At 33.7% G+C, this 13,261-nt stretch overlaps 1 protein-coding gene across 8 annotated transcripts in view; it reads left to right on the forward strand.

The window, feature by feature from the left end:
• Nucleotides 1-12,591, forward strand: part of PTBP3 (polypyrimidine tract binding protein 3) — a 179,190-nt gene extending 166,599 nt beyond the window's left edge. For all 8 annotated transcript variants that reach the window (XM_072598056.1, XM_072598059.1, XM_072598061.1 and 5 more), the window contains 3 exons: nucleotides 3,612-3,828; nucleotides 6,264-6,341; nucleotides 6,560-12,591. In XM_072598056.1, coding sequence (XP_072454157.1) covers nucleotides 3,612-3,828; nucleotides 6,264-6,341; nucleotides 6,560-6,692 — 428 coding nt within the window. In that variant the 3' untranslated portion in view covers nucleotides 6,693-12,591. The remainder of the gene's footprint in view (nucleotides 1-3,611; nucleotides 3,829-6,263; nucleotides 6,342-6,559) is intronic.
• Nucleotides 12,592-13,261: the final 670 nt, after the last annotated feature.

Below are 13,261 nucleotides of genomic sequence, written 5' to 3' on the forward strand. Positions count from 1 at the left end.
TCAGGAGGACCTGCGTTCAAATCTTACCTCAAACGCTTGACACCTACTGGCTGTGCGATGTTGGGCAAGTCACTTAATGCCAGTTGCCTCATCCTGGGTCATCTCCAGTCATCCTGATGAATATCTGGTCACTGGATTCAGAAGCTCTGGAGGAGAAGTGAGGCTGGTGACCTGCACAGCCCTCCCTCACTCAAAGCAAAGTCAAATGCAAGCCATGTCATTATTTCTCTGATGGCGTGGTCTTCTTTGGCAACGAAGGATGAACACACACACACATGCTGCATGTTGATTTATTTTGTTAAACATTTTCCAATTACAGTTTAATCGGGTTCCAGCATCACTCAGAAGTTTTGCTACTGTTTGATGACTGATGCTTCTGGTTGCGCTTTAGCTTCTCAGTGTCCTTCCTGAAATGTGACTGCCAGAACTATGCACAGCATTATCGATATACTAGACCCACCTGAGCTCTTTCCCACGTTCTGGATGCTGTTCCTCTCTTAAAAGCGCTGTTGTGCGTGTTGAGATCTGAATTTATCTCCATGTAAATTGTCTTTCCTAATATTTAAGGCTTTGACTGAGGGTGATGATTTTTAAAGCAAGTTAAGATCAATAAAAGTGATTTCTCTTTTAAAAAATTTAAAAAGTATTTTATTGACTCCAGTAGAATTTAAATGTAATTGATAATAATTCCCTTTTTTGGTAATAACACAGAAAGTGGTAGGGTGTAGGTCAGTCTTCTAATCTGTTGGTTTCCTTGTATGAAAAGATGGCCTTCCATTTTAGCTTCAGATAAAGAGTTCTTCACCTAAATTATCTATATATACTTGTTTATGAAAGTATAGTTTTTTGAGAACAAAAGGATTCCCACATGAGAATACTTCTTAGATAAAAATGTTGTTTTAAAAACCTTTGCATGTGCTTAAGAGTGCAACAAACTATGATTGGAGAGCTCTTCATCTGAATGTTAGCATAGAAGAAATTTTTTCATGAAAAGAGCACTCTGTTTTTCCCACTTTTTACATTGCCATTAGAAGGTGGGATTATTGTTAATAACAAAAAATTGTGAAAGTAACTGCCTTTAGTTACCCTTGTTAAATTCTGTTCAATCTGTGCACTGAAATACTTCTATAAATTTATAGTAAAGGACATCATTTTCCCTTACCTCAACTTTAAAAATCATCATTCTTTAGTCAAAGCCCTAAACGTAAACAGATGTGAGACAGATTATTAATTCAGTTTGTTGTAGCACAGTGATGCTAAAGAGGCACAGAATATGAAGCCATGTCTGTAACTATCTTGCTAATCAATTTGTGGTTTACAAAATTGGTAATGAAAAATATTGTAGTTTTAATCTCAGTGTTGTTTGAGTAAAATTTAAGTTGACAAGGTAGAATTCTAAATAGAGAATTTAACCTGACCTTACTATCCTGATCAGATCACATCTGGAGCTAGCATGGAATTGTAAATGAAAAACCATTATGTGCTTAGGATGTGCCAGGCATTGGGGATCCAAATAGAAAAAGCATGACAGTCCTTGCTTTTAAGCTCACAATCTAATTAGGGGGACAACAGATAAGGGAAAATTTAGCCTTAGAGCCAGTAACAGATATCAGGGCTGGAGGTCATAAATCTTTCTCACTGGAAGGAATAGAATTGGTGATTCCTTTCTCTTAGAGGGGAATGGGAGAGCCATGTGAGGAGTCAAGTAGACTGGATAGATTCTGATGGAACTGGAGAGATTTAATGTCTAGTAGAGAAGACTTAGGAGTTTGACTCTGAGCAGGGGGGTGGAGGCCAGGTTTTGATAGGGTAATTGCCTTGAAATAGTGCTTTGGTTGTTACAAGGAAGAATTATTACATTTCTTCTGTGTGATCCAAAGACCTATATAAGTAGAAGTTACAAGGAGCAGTGTTTCACTTCAACAAAAGGAAGAAAATTAGATCACAGATTTAGAACTTGAAGGAGCCATAGAGGTCACCTAATCCATTCCCTTTATTTTACCAATAAGGAAATTAGACCCAGAGAGTTTGTGATTTCTCATAGCTTTCACAGATGAAAGAGACAGGATCAAATCCCTTGTTTTCTGACTCCAAATCCAGCATTGTTTCTTTCTGTAACATTATGCACCTCTCTCCTAATAATGAGTGAGCTGCCTTAAAATGTAATGAATTGCTTTGAAAAGCAATTCCTCATTGTGGAGGTTTTCAAAGAGTGAGTGGGATAATTTTGAGAGGGGCTTTGATACACTCATCAAGAAATTGAATTAGAGGGCCTTCAGTCAGTCTTCTAACACTGGAATTCTTTGAATCTATACTTAGTTTTTTTAATGATTTGGCCATTGTTTAATAGTTTATGATTCAAAGAGAGAAAATTCTTCAAAATACGTGAATTCCCTCCCCTTCCAGCCTTATCCCACCATTCTCCTTATGACTTAGAAATCAATACAGTGTTTATAAAGACTCTTCCCTGATCATGTGCTTTTTGTGACAGCAGTAATTTTTTGATGAAGATCTGAGTTTCTTCAAATTTAATTTTCTATCTCAGTGAGTTTTCATAGAATTTAGATTCCCTGCTGTTGAATAGTGTCATATAGATATCACAAAACATCTAGTACACTGTACACTATTTCTCAGCATGGTCTTGGTAAAGGCTGAACCAAACCTATATTATTAAGAGCACCAATGACTCCAAAAATGTTTTAGTTATGATTTTTAGTCATAGAACATTTCCATCTGTCTGCAAGGCTTTTTCTCAAAGGGTGTATTGGGACACTGATTTTGGATGCCATCTCTTTTCCTAAAATCCTTACTTGTGTGACCCCTCTCTTTTACATGTTTGAAATTATAACAGCTCACAGAGTTATTAATTCCACTAAGGTTGTGGTGTGTTTTCCATGGAATTTGTCTGATGTTTTACTTTTCTTTTTTTTAAAGCTACATTTATTTTATTTATTCTGTAAATACTTATGTATGTACATTTTGGTTCCTTTAATAGAATATATGCTGCTTTTTTAAAATTGATTTCCTTGATATTCTTTTTATTTTCACTTTCACTATTCACTTCCACAAGATTTTGAATGCTAACCACCCCTTTACCTAATCTGACCTCCCTTCTATCATCTCCCCTCTTTTCCCATCCCCTTCCTCTCTGTTTTCCTGTAGGACAAGATAGATGGTTGTACCCTATTGCCTGTACAATTTCCCAGTTGCATGCAAAAACGAGTTTTAAAATTCATTTTTAAAACTTTTGAGTTCCACATTTTCTCCTTTCTCCCTCCCCATTCACCGTCATTGAGAAAGCAAGCAATCTGATATAGTGCAAACCATTGTAATAACACTCATGCTGCAGAAGACTACCCACATTTCCCTCTGTCCTGTCCTGCCCTCCATTTATTCCATTCTCTCCTGGAATACTTACTTTTGAAGTAACTTTTTTTATGCTTTCAAGATCAGTGTATGCATTTTACCACATCTTCATTCTTTTGTTAATACTGGGCACATTTGGAGGATTAAGTTAGAGCATAAGGTAAACTGTTTATATTGATTTTAACAGAATGTGGCTTCAAATTGTTCTCATAGCCAAACTTGATTTTCTCTTCTCCCTATACTAGCCATGAATCACCTGAGTGGACAGAGACTTTATGGAAAGGTGCTTCGTGCTACTCTGTCAAAACATCAGTCAGTTCAGCTTCCTCGTGAGGGCCAAGAAGACCAAGGTTTGACTAAGGATTTTAGCAATAGTCCTTTACATCGTTTTAAGAAACCTGGGTCTAAGAACTTCCAGAATATCTATCCACCATCTGCCACCCTGCATCTTTCAAATATCCCGTATGTAGCTATAATTGCTTGTTTACTCAGTTTATTTGTGAAATATTGGTTTTAAATGTAGTTGAACAGTTGGTAAACCCTGAGATTGCTTCTGGGAGATCACTTATCTCAGTCTTTAATTTCTTATAGCATGTTAAGTGGTATCTTGAAACTGTTGTTTCATAATAAACGAAATAGGTTATGAAGTTTGATTTTTTTTGTTTGTTTAAATCCTTTTGCGTAATTTATTTTCTAAATTATTGGGTAGAATCCTGAAATAGTTTATCTCTTGACTCTAAAAAGGTATAAGCTTTTTTTGTAGCCATATTATTACATATCTATCACTGAGCAAATAAGCACCTCCCACTGTCCCCATCTATAATATATTGTCAAAATTTAGTTAATTGTTTGCCATCAGCTAGTATGATTAACATAGAATCTGTTTGATATGCTACCACTCTATAGGTAAGGTAGGCCTGTGTTTGCTTTCAGTTGTCCTTTTCTTATATTCCATTCATACAGTTGTTCTTTGAATAACTTGATATCCAAAGTCTTGAAGGCTCCTCTTTCAAAACACATTCCAAAATCATCCTCCTTAAGTCTTATTCAACTGTATTTGGTTTTGAAATAATATATTGTACCCTTTCAACTGAAGATAGTTTAACAGATTTAGGAAATTTAAAATATTCAGGTTTGAGTCAAATTGACCTTGAAAAATTTTAAGTGTGCTTGACTTTTAATAGAATTAAATCTTATTTTAGTAGTTTCTGAAGTATTGTGACCCTGGGCAAGTCACACCAGCCTGTTTGCTCATCTGTAAAATGAGGACAATAATAATACTTTATGGATTGTTGTAAGGATCAAATGAGGCACCATGTAAAGTGTTTTGCAGAACTTAAAGTGTTATTAATTAAAGCTATGATTCAGGGACTCTTAAGCATCCACCAAGTGCTCTGTCCTGTGGCAGTACTCAGAGTAAGTATTTGACTCAGTTGCTACTTTCAGAAAAATTGATTAGGAAAACAAAATGAATACCTATAGAATATAGTGTAGTGTTGGTTAAATTTTGTGAAGAAGGACTGGAACTTTGCTGGATTTTGAAGGATGGGTAGGATCTTGACTAGATGTGGGTGGGTACACAAGATGTAGAATCCAAGTTGAGCAAATGTATAAGGGTAAGAATGAACATGATCTAACAAGGGGATAATCAAGAGATTGTCTTGATTAGGGCAGGATGTATTTCTATTGATCTGTTGCTACTGGGAGATATTGTTGGACAGGTAAGATGAGGCCATGTTGTGGAAAGGCCTGAACATCAAGATGAATCTGCATTTGATATAACAGGCAGTTGGGAGCCATTCTGTGTTAATGATTAGGAGAGTGATAGTATGAAAATATCAGTGAAAGATATAATTTGCTTTTACAACTTTAATTAGCAAAATTGCTCAGATGCTGCTATGGAAGAAGGATTAGAGTAGAAGAAGACTAGGGACAGACAGAAAGACCATTGTCCTACTTCATTCAGGATGCCACTCCTGCAGTAGAACGTTGGGAAATAGGAATGAAGAGAAAACATCCATAAGAGATGTTGAAGACAAGATCATTAGGACTTTGTCATTATCTTTACAGAATGAAGTAGGGAGAAAAGTCATTTGTTATTCTGAGGGTTTTGAATTGGAAGACAGTGGAAAGAATGGTAACAGATAGGAAAGTCAGGAAGGGAGAAGCATTTTGGAGAGCAGATCAGTTTTTAAAAAAATATGCCATGAGTATGGAATTAGTGAAGTAAGACATTAAATTTTAAATAGAAGGCAACCGGAGAGGAAATGTACAAAAAAATGATAGCTAGAGATAATAATCTGTATACTGTTGATAGTTAAAGCTCTACACAAGTAAATGTGGTCCCTGTAGCTGAATTTAGGGAAGGAAGTGTAGAGGGAGAAAGATTGAACTTTCAGGTATTTGCACATTTAAGAGGTAGTAATAAGACAGAAAAGGAACAATCAGAATTCCAGAGGAGAGAGAATTTCAAAAAGGAAGAGGAATGGTTTTATCAGGAGGAAGGAAACAAAGTCAAGCTGAATGATCAATGAAGAAACCAGAGACTTTTGAATCTAGTGGTTCAAGACAGGGCAGAAGCCTGAGGTCAGGATGCAGTTATTCATATTTAGTATTGTGGTCAGCAGAAGCAAATAAACACCAACAGCTGGGAAGAAGACGTTAAACCTAAATCATCTGTAAAATAGGAGGCAATAAGATTATCTGTGGAAAATACATCGTAAGGTTATTTGTGTATATGTTGTGGGGTTCTTTGATTTGATTTTAATCTTAATATTTTAGCTGTTGTGACATTTACATATGTATTAATTATTTTTTTTAAACTGCAATACAAGTTAATATAATTTAATATGTGGTCATCAAGAATGAAGCAGTCAGGATTTTTTCTGTTTTCTTAGACCTTCAGTCATGGTTGATGACCTGAAGAATCTATTTACAGATGCTGGATGTACAGTTAAAGCCTTCAAATTCTTCCAGTAAGTTCTTTCCTCTTAGGAACTTATTAGCAATAAATTTAGGTCCTTTCAGATTGTGAGAAACAGAGTGTGTGTGTGTGTGTGTGTGTGTGTGTGTGTGTGTGTGTGTGTGTGTGTGTGTGTGTGTGTGTATTATAGTTTTGAATAGAAAATTAAAATTACATTTATAGCGGATGAGATTTACAGTTGCTTAAGCGTATATGTGTGCTCTCTCCCAGGAAAGATCGTAAAATGGCACTCATCCAGCTGGGATCGGTGGAGGAAGCAATTCAGGCACTCATTGAGCTGCATAATCATGATCTGGGAGAAAATCACCACCTCAGAGTCTCCTTCTCAAAATCGACAATTTGACTTTTCTGTGAACTTTGCCTTTAAGAATGGACCACAATTTCAGTAAAACCTTCAGACAGAGACTGAAGCAGCTTAAGACGAATTCTGCCTCTTTTACAAAATATTGAATTAAACTCTTGCTGAGTTTGATGTTTGAGTGTATTCATACACAGTAATGAATCAAGGGATTACCTTTTTTTCCATTATTTTCTGTCAGTATGTGGTAAAAAGTTTATTATTATTTCTCCACACCAGAGTTTTTGTGGAAATATCCTATTGAAAAAAAAAAAAGGAATATTTTTTTCAATCAAATGCCCTGTGTTAAATTCTAGTTTAGGGGATAGCCTTTTAGTTTTGGTCCAAATCAAGCTTACACAACATTTCCAGATTCCTTCATGGCTTGAATTATTTAAACATCAGTACTTTAAAATCACTTTGTGTAAGCAAAAATATTTCTCTCTGACTAGACTCCTGTGCAGAGAAATTGGACTTCATGAATTATAGCAATTCTTGGTCACTGCTTTGTGTGACGTGATAGTGAATTCAAAGGCAAATTGAAGGACTCTGATGTCTGAAACTTAAATTTATATGTATAAATTCCTGATGAAAAACAATTGATCTTTTCCCTCATTCGTTGGACTCTTCTGAATCATTCTTATGTTCTTTTATTATGAAAGTAAGATTTTTGGAGAAAGGCTGTGCCAGACTCTCCCCAGATCAAGTTGGATTGAGATAGAAGCAAGACCTGTTTATCAGATTAATTCTTTTGTTGAGTAAAAATCATGTTTTATCAGAATTCACAACGACATTTTTCCCATGAAATGATGTGTAGTATGATTCTGGAAAAATTAAAAGGAAAAATAGTCCTGATTAAAAGCTACTTTTTTACATTTGTTTTCAGATAATAAAAAAGTTTACAGTCTTAAGGAAAATATTCAGGTCTACTATATGGTTTGACAGATTTTTTAAAAGTTATTTTTGGTAAGGTCTTCTTTAAAAAAAATTTTAAACCTCAAGGGTTTTTTGTACCACTATAATCTAATACTTAAATCAAAATTACTGTGTATTTACTTAATTTCTTATTATGTGCCTTATTATGTGCTTATAATGATACAATAGCTTAGAATTTTATCTAAAGTATCTTGAAAACTGTATTGTGGGCTTGGTAAGAGAGATTTTTTTTTTCTTTTTGATCTTTAGGATTTAAAATGTTTTCATTGTAATTTTAAAAATGGTTTTCAATAAGTAGTAGTCTAAATTCAAAATTTTGGTGCTTTGGTGCAGAAATGGGGTGGGGGGTAGGGTTTATGGGATTGGTAATAACTCAGTGCATACCCTGTAGGCCTCTTCAAATTTATCTGTTAGCAATTAGTGCCCCACACCTGATAATTTTTTACTGTAAAGCATGGTCCCAATTAATTGATCTTGTGTATACTCATCAGAATTTGTCTCAGGATTCCTTGTTTGTTTATTTTTTTTCTCAGTACTAAAGAGAGAATTTGCTTTTCTTTGCTAATATAGCTTCATTATTAAATGCCCACATATTTGAAGAGTAAGGGAAGATTGGATTGGGAATGGGGGAGTGTCTTTTTATTTTGTTGAATGTAAGACTGTATTTTAATGTTGCTTCAGTAATTGTGTAATGTGACATTGGTTTTTGTTTTTTTTTTTAATTAAGCAACTTTTGGGTAACTATTACTTTGCTGATCAGATTTTTAAAAGCATTTTTCATTTTTAAGAAGTCATTTTTGTCAACCCGTTTCACTTATTTCAGGTTTTAATAGATCTATTAAGTCTCAGTACTTGTGATTCATCTCAGTTACTCAATTTCACCATGTTTCCTTGCCATGACACTAGCCATTAATTTAAATAGTGATGATCTTGTGAGAAAAATTAGATTAGATTTCTTGTAGTAATCTTTCTAATAAAATCCAGAGATTGAAAGAATTATGGTAGTCAAGCAGAAAAATTTAGTCACTGATGATAAGCTGTTGGAATAGGAAGGAACATGAAGTTATCAATTGGACCATTTTAGCATTGGTTGAATAGGCAGTTAGGGATTTTTTTGAGAGAGAGAGTGCGTGTGTGTGTGTGTCCTGTTAAATGGTAAAAAAGACAAATTAATTTTTTAGGTTATAAACTAGAATTTTTTTTAATCCACACAATACTTAGAATACTAAAAGAGCTACATTATTCCATGGTGTATATTAATTGGGATATTTTGTGTTCTTCTTTTGGTTAGAAAATATATGACTTAGGAACTTAATTCTCATAAGATAGTCAAGCTAATTGTGGCAAAGGAATACTGATAGAAGAAGGCAGATCATAATGGAGTTGAATGTAATTATGAAGCAGGTCTTTAAATCTGAGAGAACATTTGAATCCTTATCAGGGACTTGTGTATATATGTGTATGTATGTATATACGTATATATTCATACATACACTATTCTGATATTGTATATACATGTGCACATAACATTTTAATTTATTGACAAAGAAAATCTAAATTAAGATTTGGAAAAGACATATTCTTGTATAAAAATAGGGTGTTTGGAAAAATTCAATTTTTGTCTAAAATTAGCCCAAGTATGTGGATATTATCCATTTTGGGCTTGTTTGAATTATAGAGGTCTACAGTCTATGTGTTGGCACAGGTTTTGTAAAAGAAAAAAATTGGGTGGTGGAAAATCAAGATCTGTGTGCTCTTTTTTAATTTTGGCATGCATTTATTCTCTTATCTTCTAAGCATTTTTTTTTTATTTTTGCTGTTGGTCTGTAGTGTTAATTTTTGAAGTTTATGTACTTTATTTTAAAAGAATGCTTTATCACTTTTGGAGGTCTCTTGGCTTTTAGATAAAGTGCAGATTCAGATTTCAAAAATAGCAGTACATTTAAAATGCAACTCTGTGACTATTATGGGTTAGGCTGAAATACAAGTTCTTGTTTTCTTAAACGATTAAAATAATTCAGTAGTCAGTTTAAAAAAAAAAAATAACAACAGAAGAACAAAATACAAATCAAAAAGTCCCTCTGGTTATTTTTTGCTAGTAAGAGCTTATTGGAGAAGAGTAGCTGTTGTGAAAGTAAATAAAATGTTAGATGTTGACACCTTTTTTCAATTTAGAGATAACTAAGAGACTAAGATTATGTTGTTTGAAGAAATTTGGGCTTTTTCTGTCAGTGCAGCTCTCTAAGACTATAAATTGTAGAAGTATTCCCAATCTATATTTTGAGTGAGGAATTTCCTCACTCAAAGTCTCCTATAGTAATGAAATCATGTCAGATCCAAAAAGCATGTCTGTGACTCAAAAAAAAAAATTGCCTTTTTTTTGGTAAAAAAAAAAACATTTGACTCCATTTAGTGTCTTTTAAATGCATGCATGACTAACAAATTCAGGTGGAAAAGTTAAGTATGCTCAAATAATGTTCTTGTTTGATATAATAGTCTAGCATTACCTTAAATTTAAGTAAGAATGGAAAATACTCTTATAGATCTTTATTTTTATTAGAAATGGTACTTAGAAGACACTTAGGAAGTATTTTTAAAAATCCATGATTTCATAAGTATGGGTATTTCCTACCCCACCCCACCAAAGAGAAACACTTGGTGTGGCCAGCCTTCTAGTGATAGGAGCAATCTGACTGGATTTCGAGTGATAGCTGTACTACATGACCATAAGTGTTTCCTTAAAGCCTTCTTTATTAGTATTTAGATTTAGAATTTGTGTTTTGCTACATATATAACTTTAAGATTCCAAGATCACCCCTAGGTCTTGATGAGTCAATGGAGTAGGATTTCAGTAGAGACTTGAAAAATAAAAAAATGGAATTTAGCTTGGCATTACAACCATTTTCCTTCAGCATTGTAGATGTCTTTTGCATATAAATGAAATAACGGAAAATTATGTAAACCATCTAAAAGTCCTATTATGATTGAAATAATAATTTTAGTGTGGGTGTTTTTCTCCATTGACTTTTTTTGTTTTAAAAGTTGCAAGCAGAAATTGAATGTCAAAGAAAGCTTTTGCAATTTTAATATAATTTTTCATGATTTGATTCACTTAGGAGTGTTTTTGCATTAGCCCCATCTTGTGTGCAATAATTTTAAGTGATTGGAGTCTTTGAGCCTCTGTATTTTAAAGACGAAAGGGAGCCATCACTGTTATGCGCTGTATTTTACACATAATTTTGCAAACAAATTCAAAATACCTATGTCTTTTAGGAAGAGTGTGTGCATTACTGTACAGTAGCAGTTTTGTTTTTATACATTTAAATTTGTCATCTCATCCTTCCTCTAAATTTGACCAAAAGATAACAGGGCTGAAACCATGAACTACTCTATGAGTCACACTTAAAAAGTTTGCCAGTCCATCTCCTGGATTCCCTTCTGCGTACTGCTATTTTAAAAATCAAGATAAGAGAGTATTTTTTTCTTTGATTTTTCCTTTGTCTTGATCTGTTGTTACCTAGAACAAAACTGCCAGACTTAAAAGTTTTGCTGTTGTGCTGAAAAAAATATAATTCAGATTGCACAGGGGTTTTCCTTTAAGCGAAATATAACTCAGCTGTCTTTTAGAATATGTTTGTAATATACAAGACTTTGTAATTTTTTTTTTCAGAGCAGAAATTCCTAGCATAGTTATGAATTGCTAGAAGAACAAAAAATTTTAAAAATACTATTTGACTTGGGGGTTTTTGTAGAGGGGAAAAAAAAACCAGGACCAAAGTTTATGTGCCTTCAGTAGTCTTAATTGTCCTCCCCCAACCCCCACCCCCATTTTGCACTCAAGTCGAATCAGTTTCCATAAACTGTACTGTATAGTTTGGATTTTTTTTTTTAAATATTGGCCCACTGACTATCCATACATGCAAAAAATTGTGGCTATCTAAATGAAGTCTCAGTTATTCCTTTGCCTTGATCATATGATATTCATTGAATAGCATTGTGCAGGAATCCAGGATAGAGCTGCTTCAGATCTTTGTAGTGGTCACAGTATCTTTTCTAACTTTGGGTCATACGGCCTAGTGGAATAATGTCCTGGTCCAGTACCCATGGAAGATACTGGTTATGATCAGAAGCTTCTTTTTGACAAGCTTAGATCAGCACTGTAAACTTTTTTTTTAAAGTTCTTGGATTTCTGCATTGTTTGTGATATTAGTGAATATTTAAATAGCTACTTTCTTACTGTCATTTTAATCACATTCCAGTCTTCTGTTGTTATTTTTTTTTTTTAACACTGTTACCCAAATCCTTCAAAGGTTCATCCCAGATCCATAGCAGCACAAATCATAAAGATTGCTGACCAAGCAAGTTCTTGCTTCAGAATGTCACCTCATTGCTCTGACCAAAGACTGACTGTTCTGGTTTTACTGAGACATTCTGTTAAACTTTCCCCACTCTCCTCCAAGCTCCTTTCTGAAAGAAGACCCAATGCAAAGTGGCCTTTTCTTTTTATTTTCTATTTGGTGAATGGACCACTTAGTGAAAAATGGGAGTTTAAATGTGAACAGAATGATTTGGGTTAAAGGCAAAGGATAATGGATTATTTTCAGTACTGTATTCAAGAAAAAAAATAGCACAGCTAGGAGCCTCTGACATTCTGTCGTCTTTTACATGGTCTGTTCATAAAATTCCCTTTTTCAGTTTGTAAGAATGTTCATCTAATACAAGAAAATGCTGTAAATATTTGTAACAACATTTTTTTACCTGGCAAAAAAAAAGGTTTTTGGGAACAAGTTAAAGTATAAAGTGGTTTTATATAAAAACATCAATTGTCTTGTATATTTTGATAAGCAACAGTACCAGCTTTCATTTGTAAAGCAGTTTGTGGCATTGGAGGAAAAAAGGATTCCATGTCTGTTGAAATATGTTATAAATGCAAAGAGAAGATAAAATATTAAAGAAACATATTTTCTAACTGCGTAGTGCATGGTTAATTCAAGCTTCTGTATACTACAGTATATTCCACTTCTCCTAAGTTTGTGTATTTGCTGATTATTATTACTTGATTATCTATACTTAACTCTTTTCCTAACAACTCTAGTGTTATAGCATGCCTTTTAATAAATGTCATTACATCTGTACTCTCTTAAAATTTCCCGTGTTCTTGTCTGTTGCTTTGGGTTTCCCCTTTGTCTGATTGTAACTCTAATGATGTCTTACTTTTATTTTTTCTTAATAGCCATCTAAACTAAAGGCTTTTTATACTCTTTAAGTAGAGAGTACACGAGTAAAATGTTTGAAATAGAATACTCATATGAATCAGATACTGTTTTAACTCAGCAACTATTTATGGAACTTGTCTTTATTGGAGGTGTCAGAAATTTACCAGTCTTGTTTTGCCATTACCTATATTGTTTCCACCTTCATATTTATCCTCTTTTGCAACCATCACATGACAATCATATCCTACACAATATTAAGCTCCCCAACATTTGCTTAATATTAATATATTAAAACAAACCTTCACCATATTAAGAAACTCCAATGTAAAGATTAATCACCAATGTGTAATGTTTCTATAAAATTAACTGGTCCCTATAATACTGATTTTTTTGAACAACATCTTCTAAAACAAATTAAGAATA

Source organism: Notamacropus eugenii, chromosome 3 (genome assembly GCF_028372415.1).
Source record: "Notamacropus eugenii isolate mMacEug1 chromosome 3, mMacEug1.pri_v2, whole genome shotgun sequence".
Lineage (NCBI taxonomy): Eukaryota > Metazoa > Chordata > Mammalia > Diprotodontia > Macropodidae > Notamacropus > Notamacropus eugenii.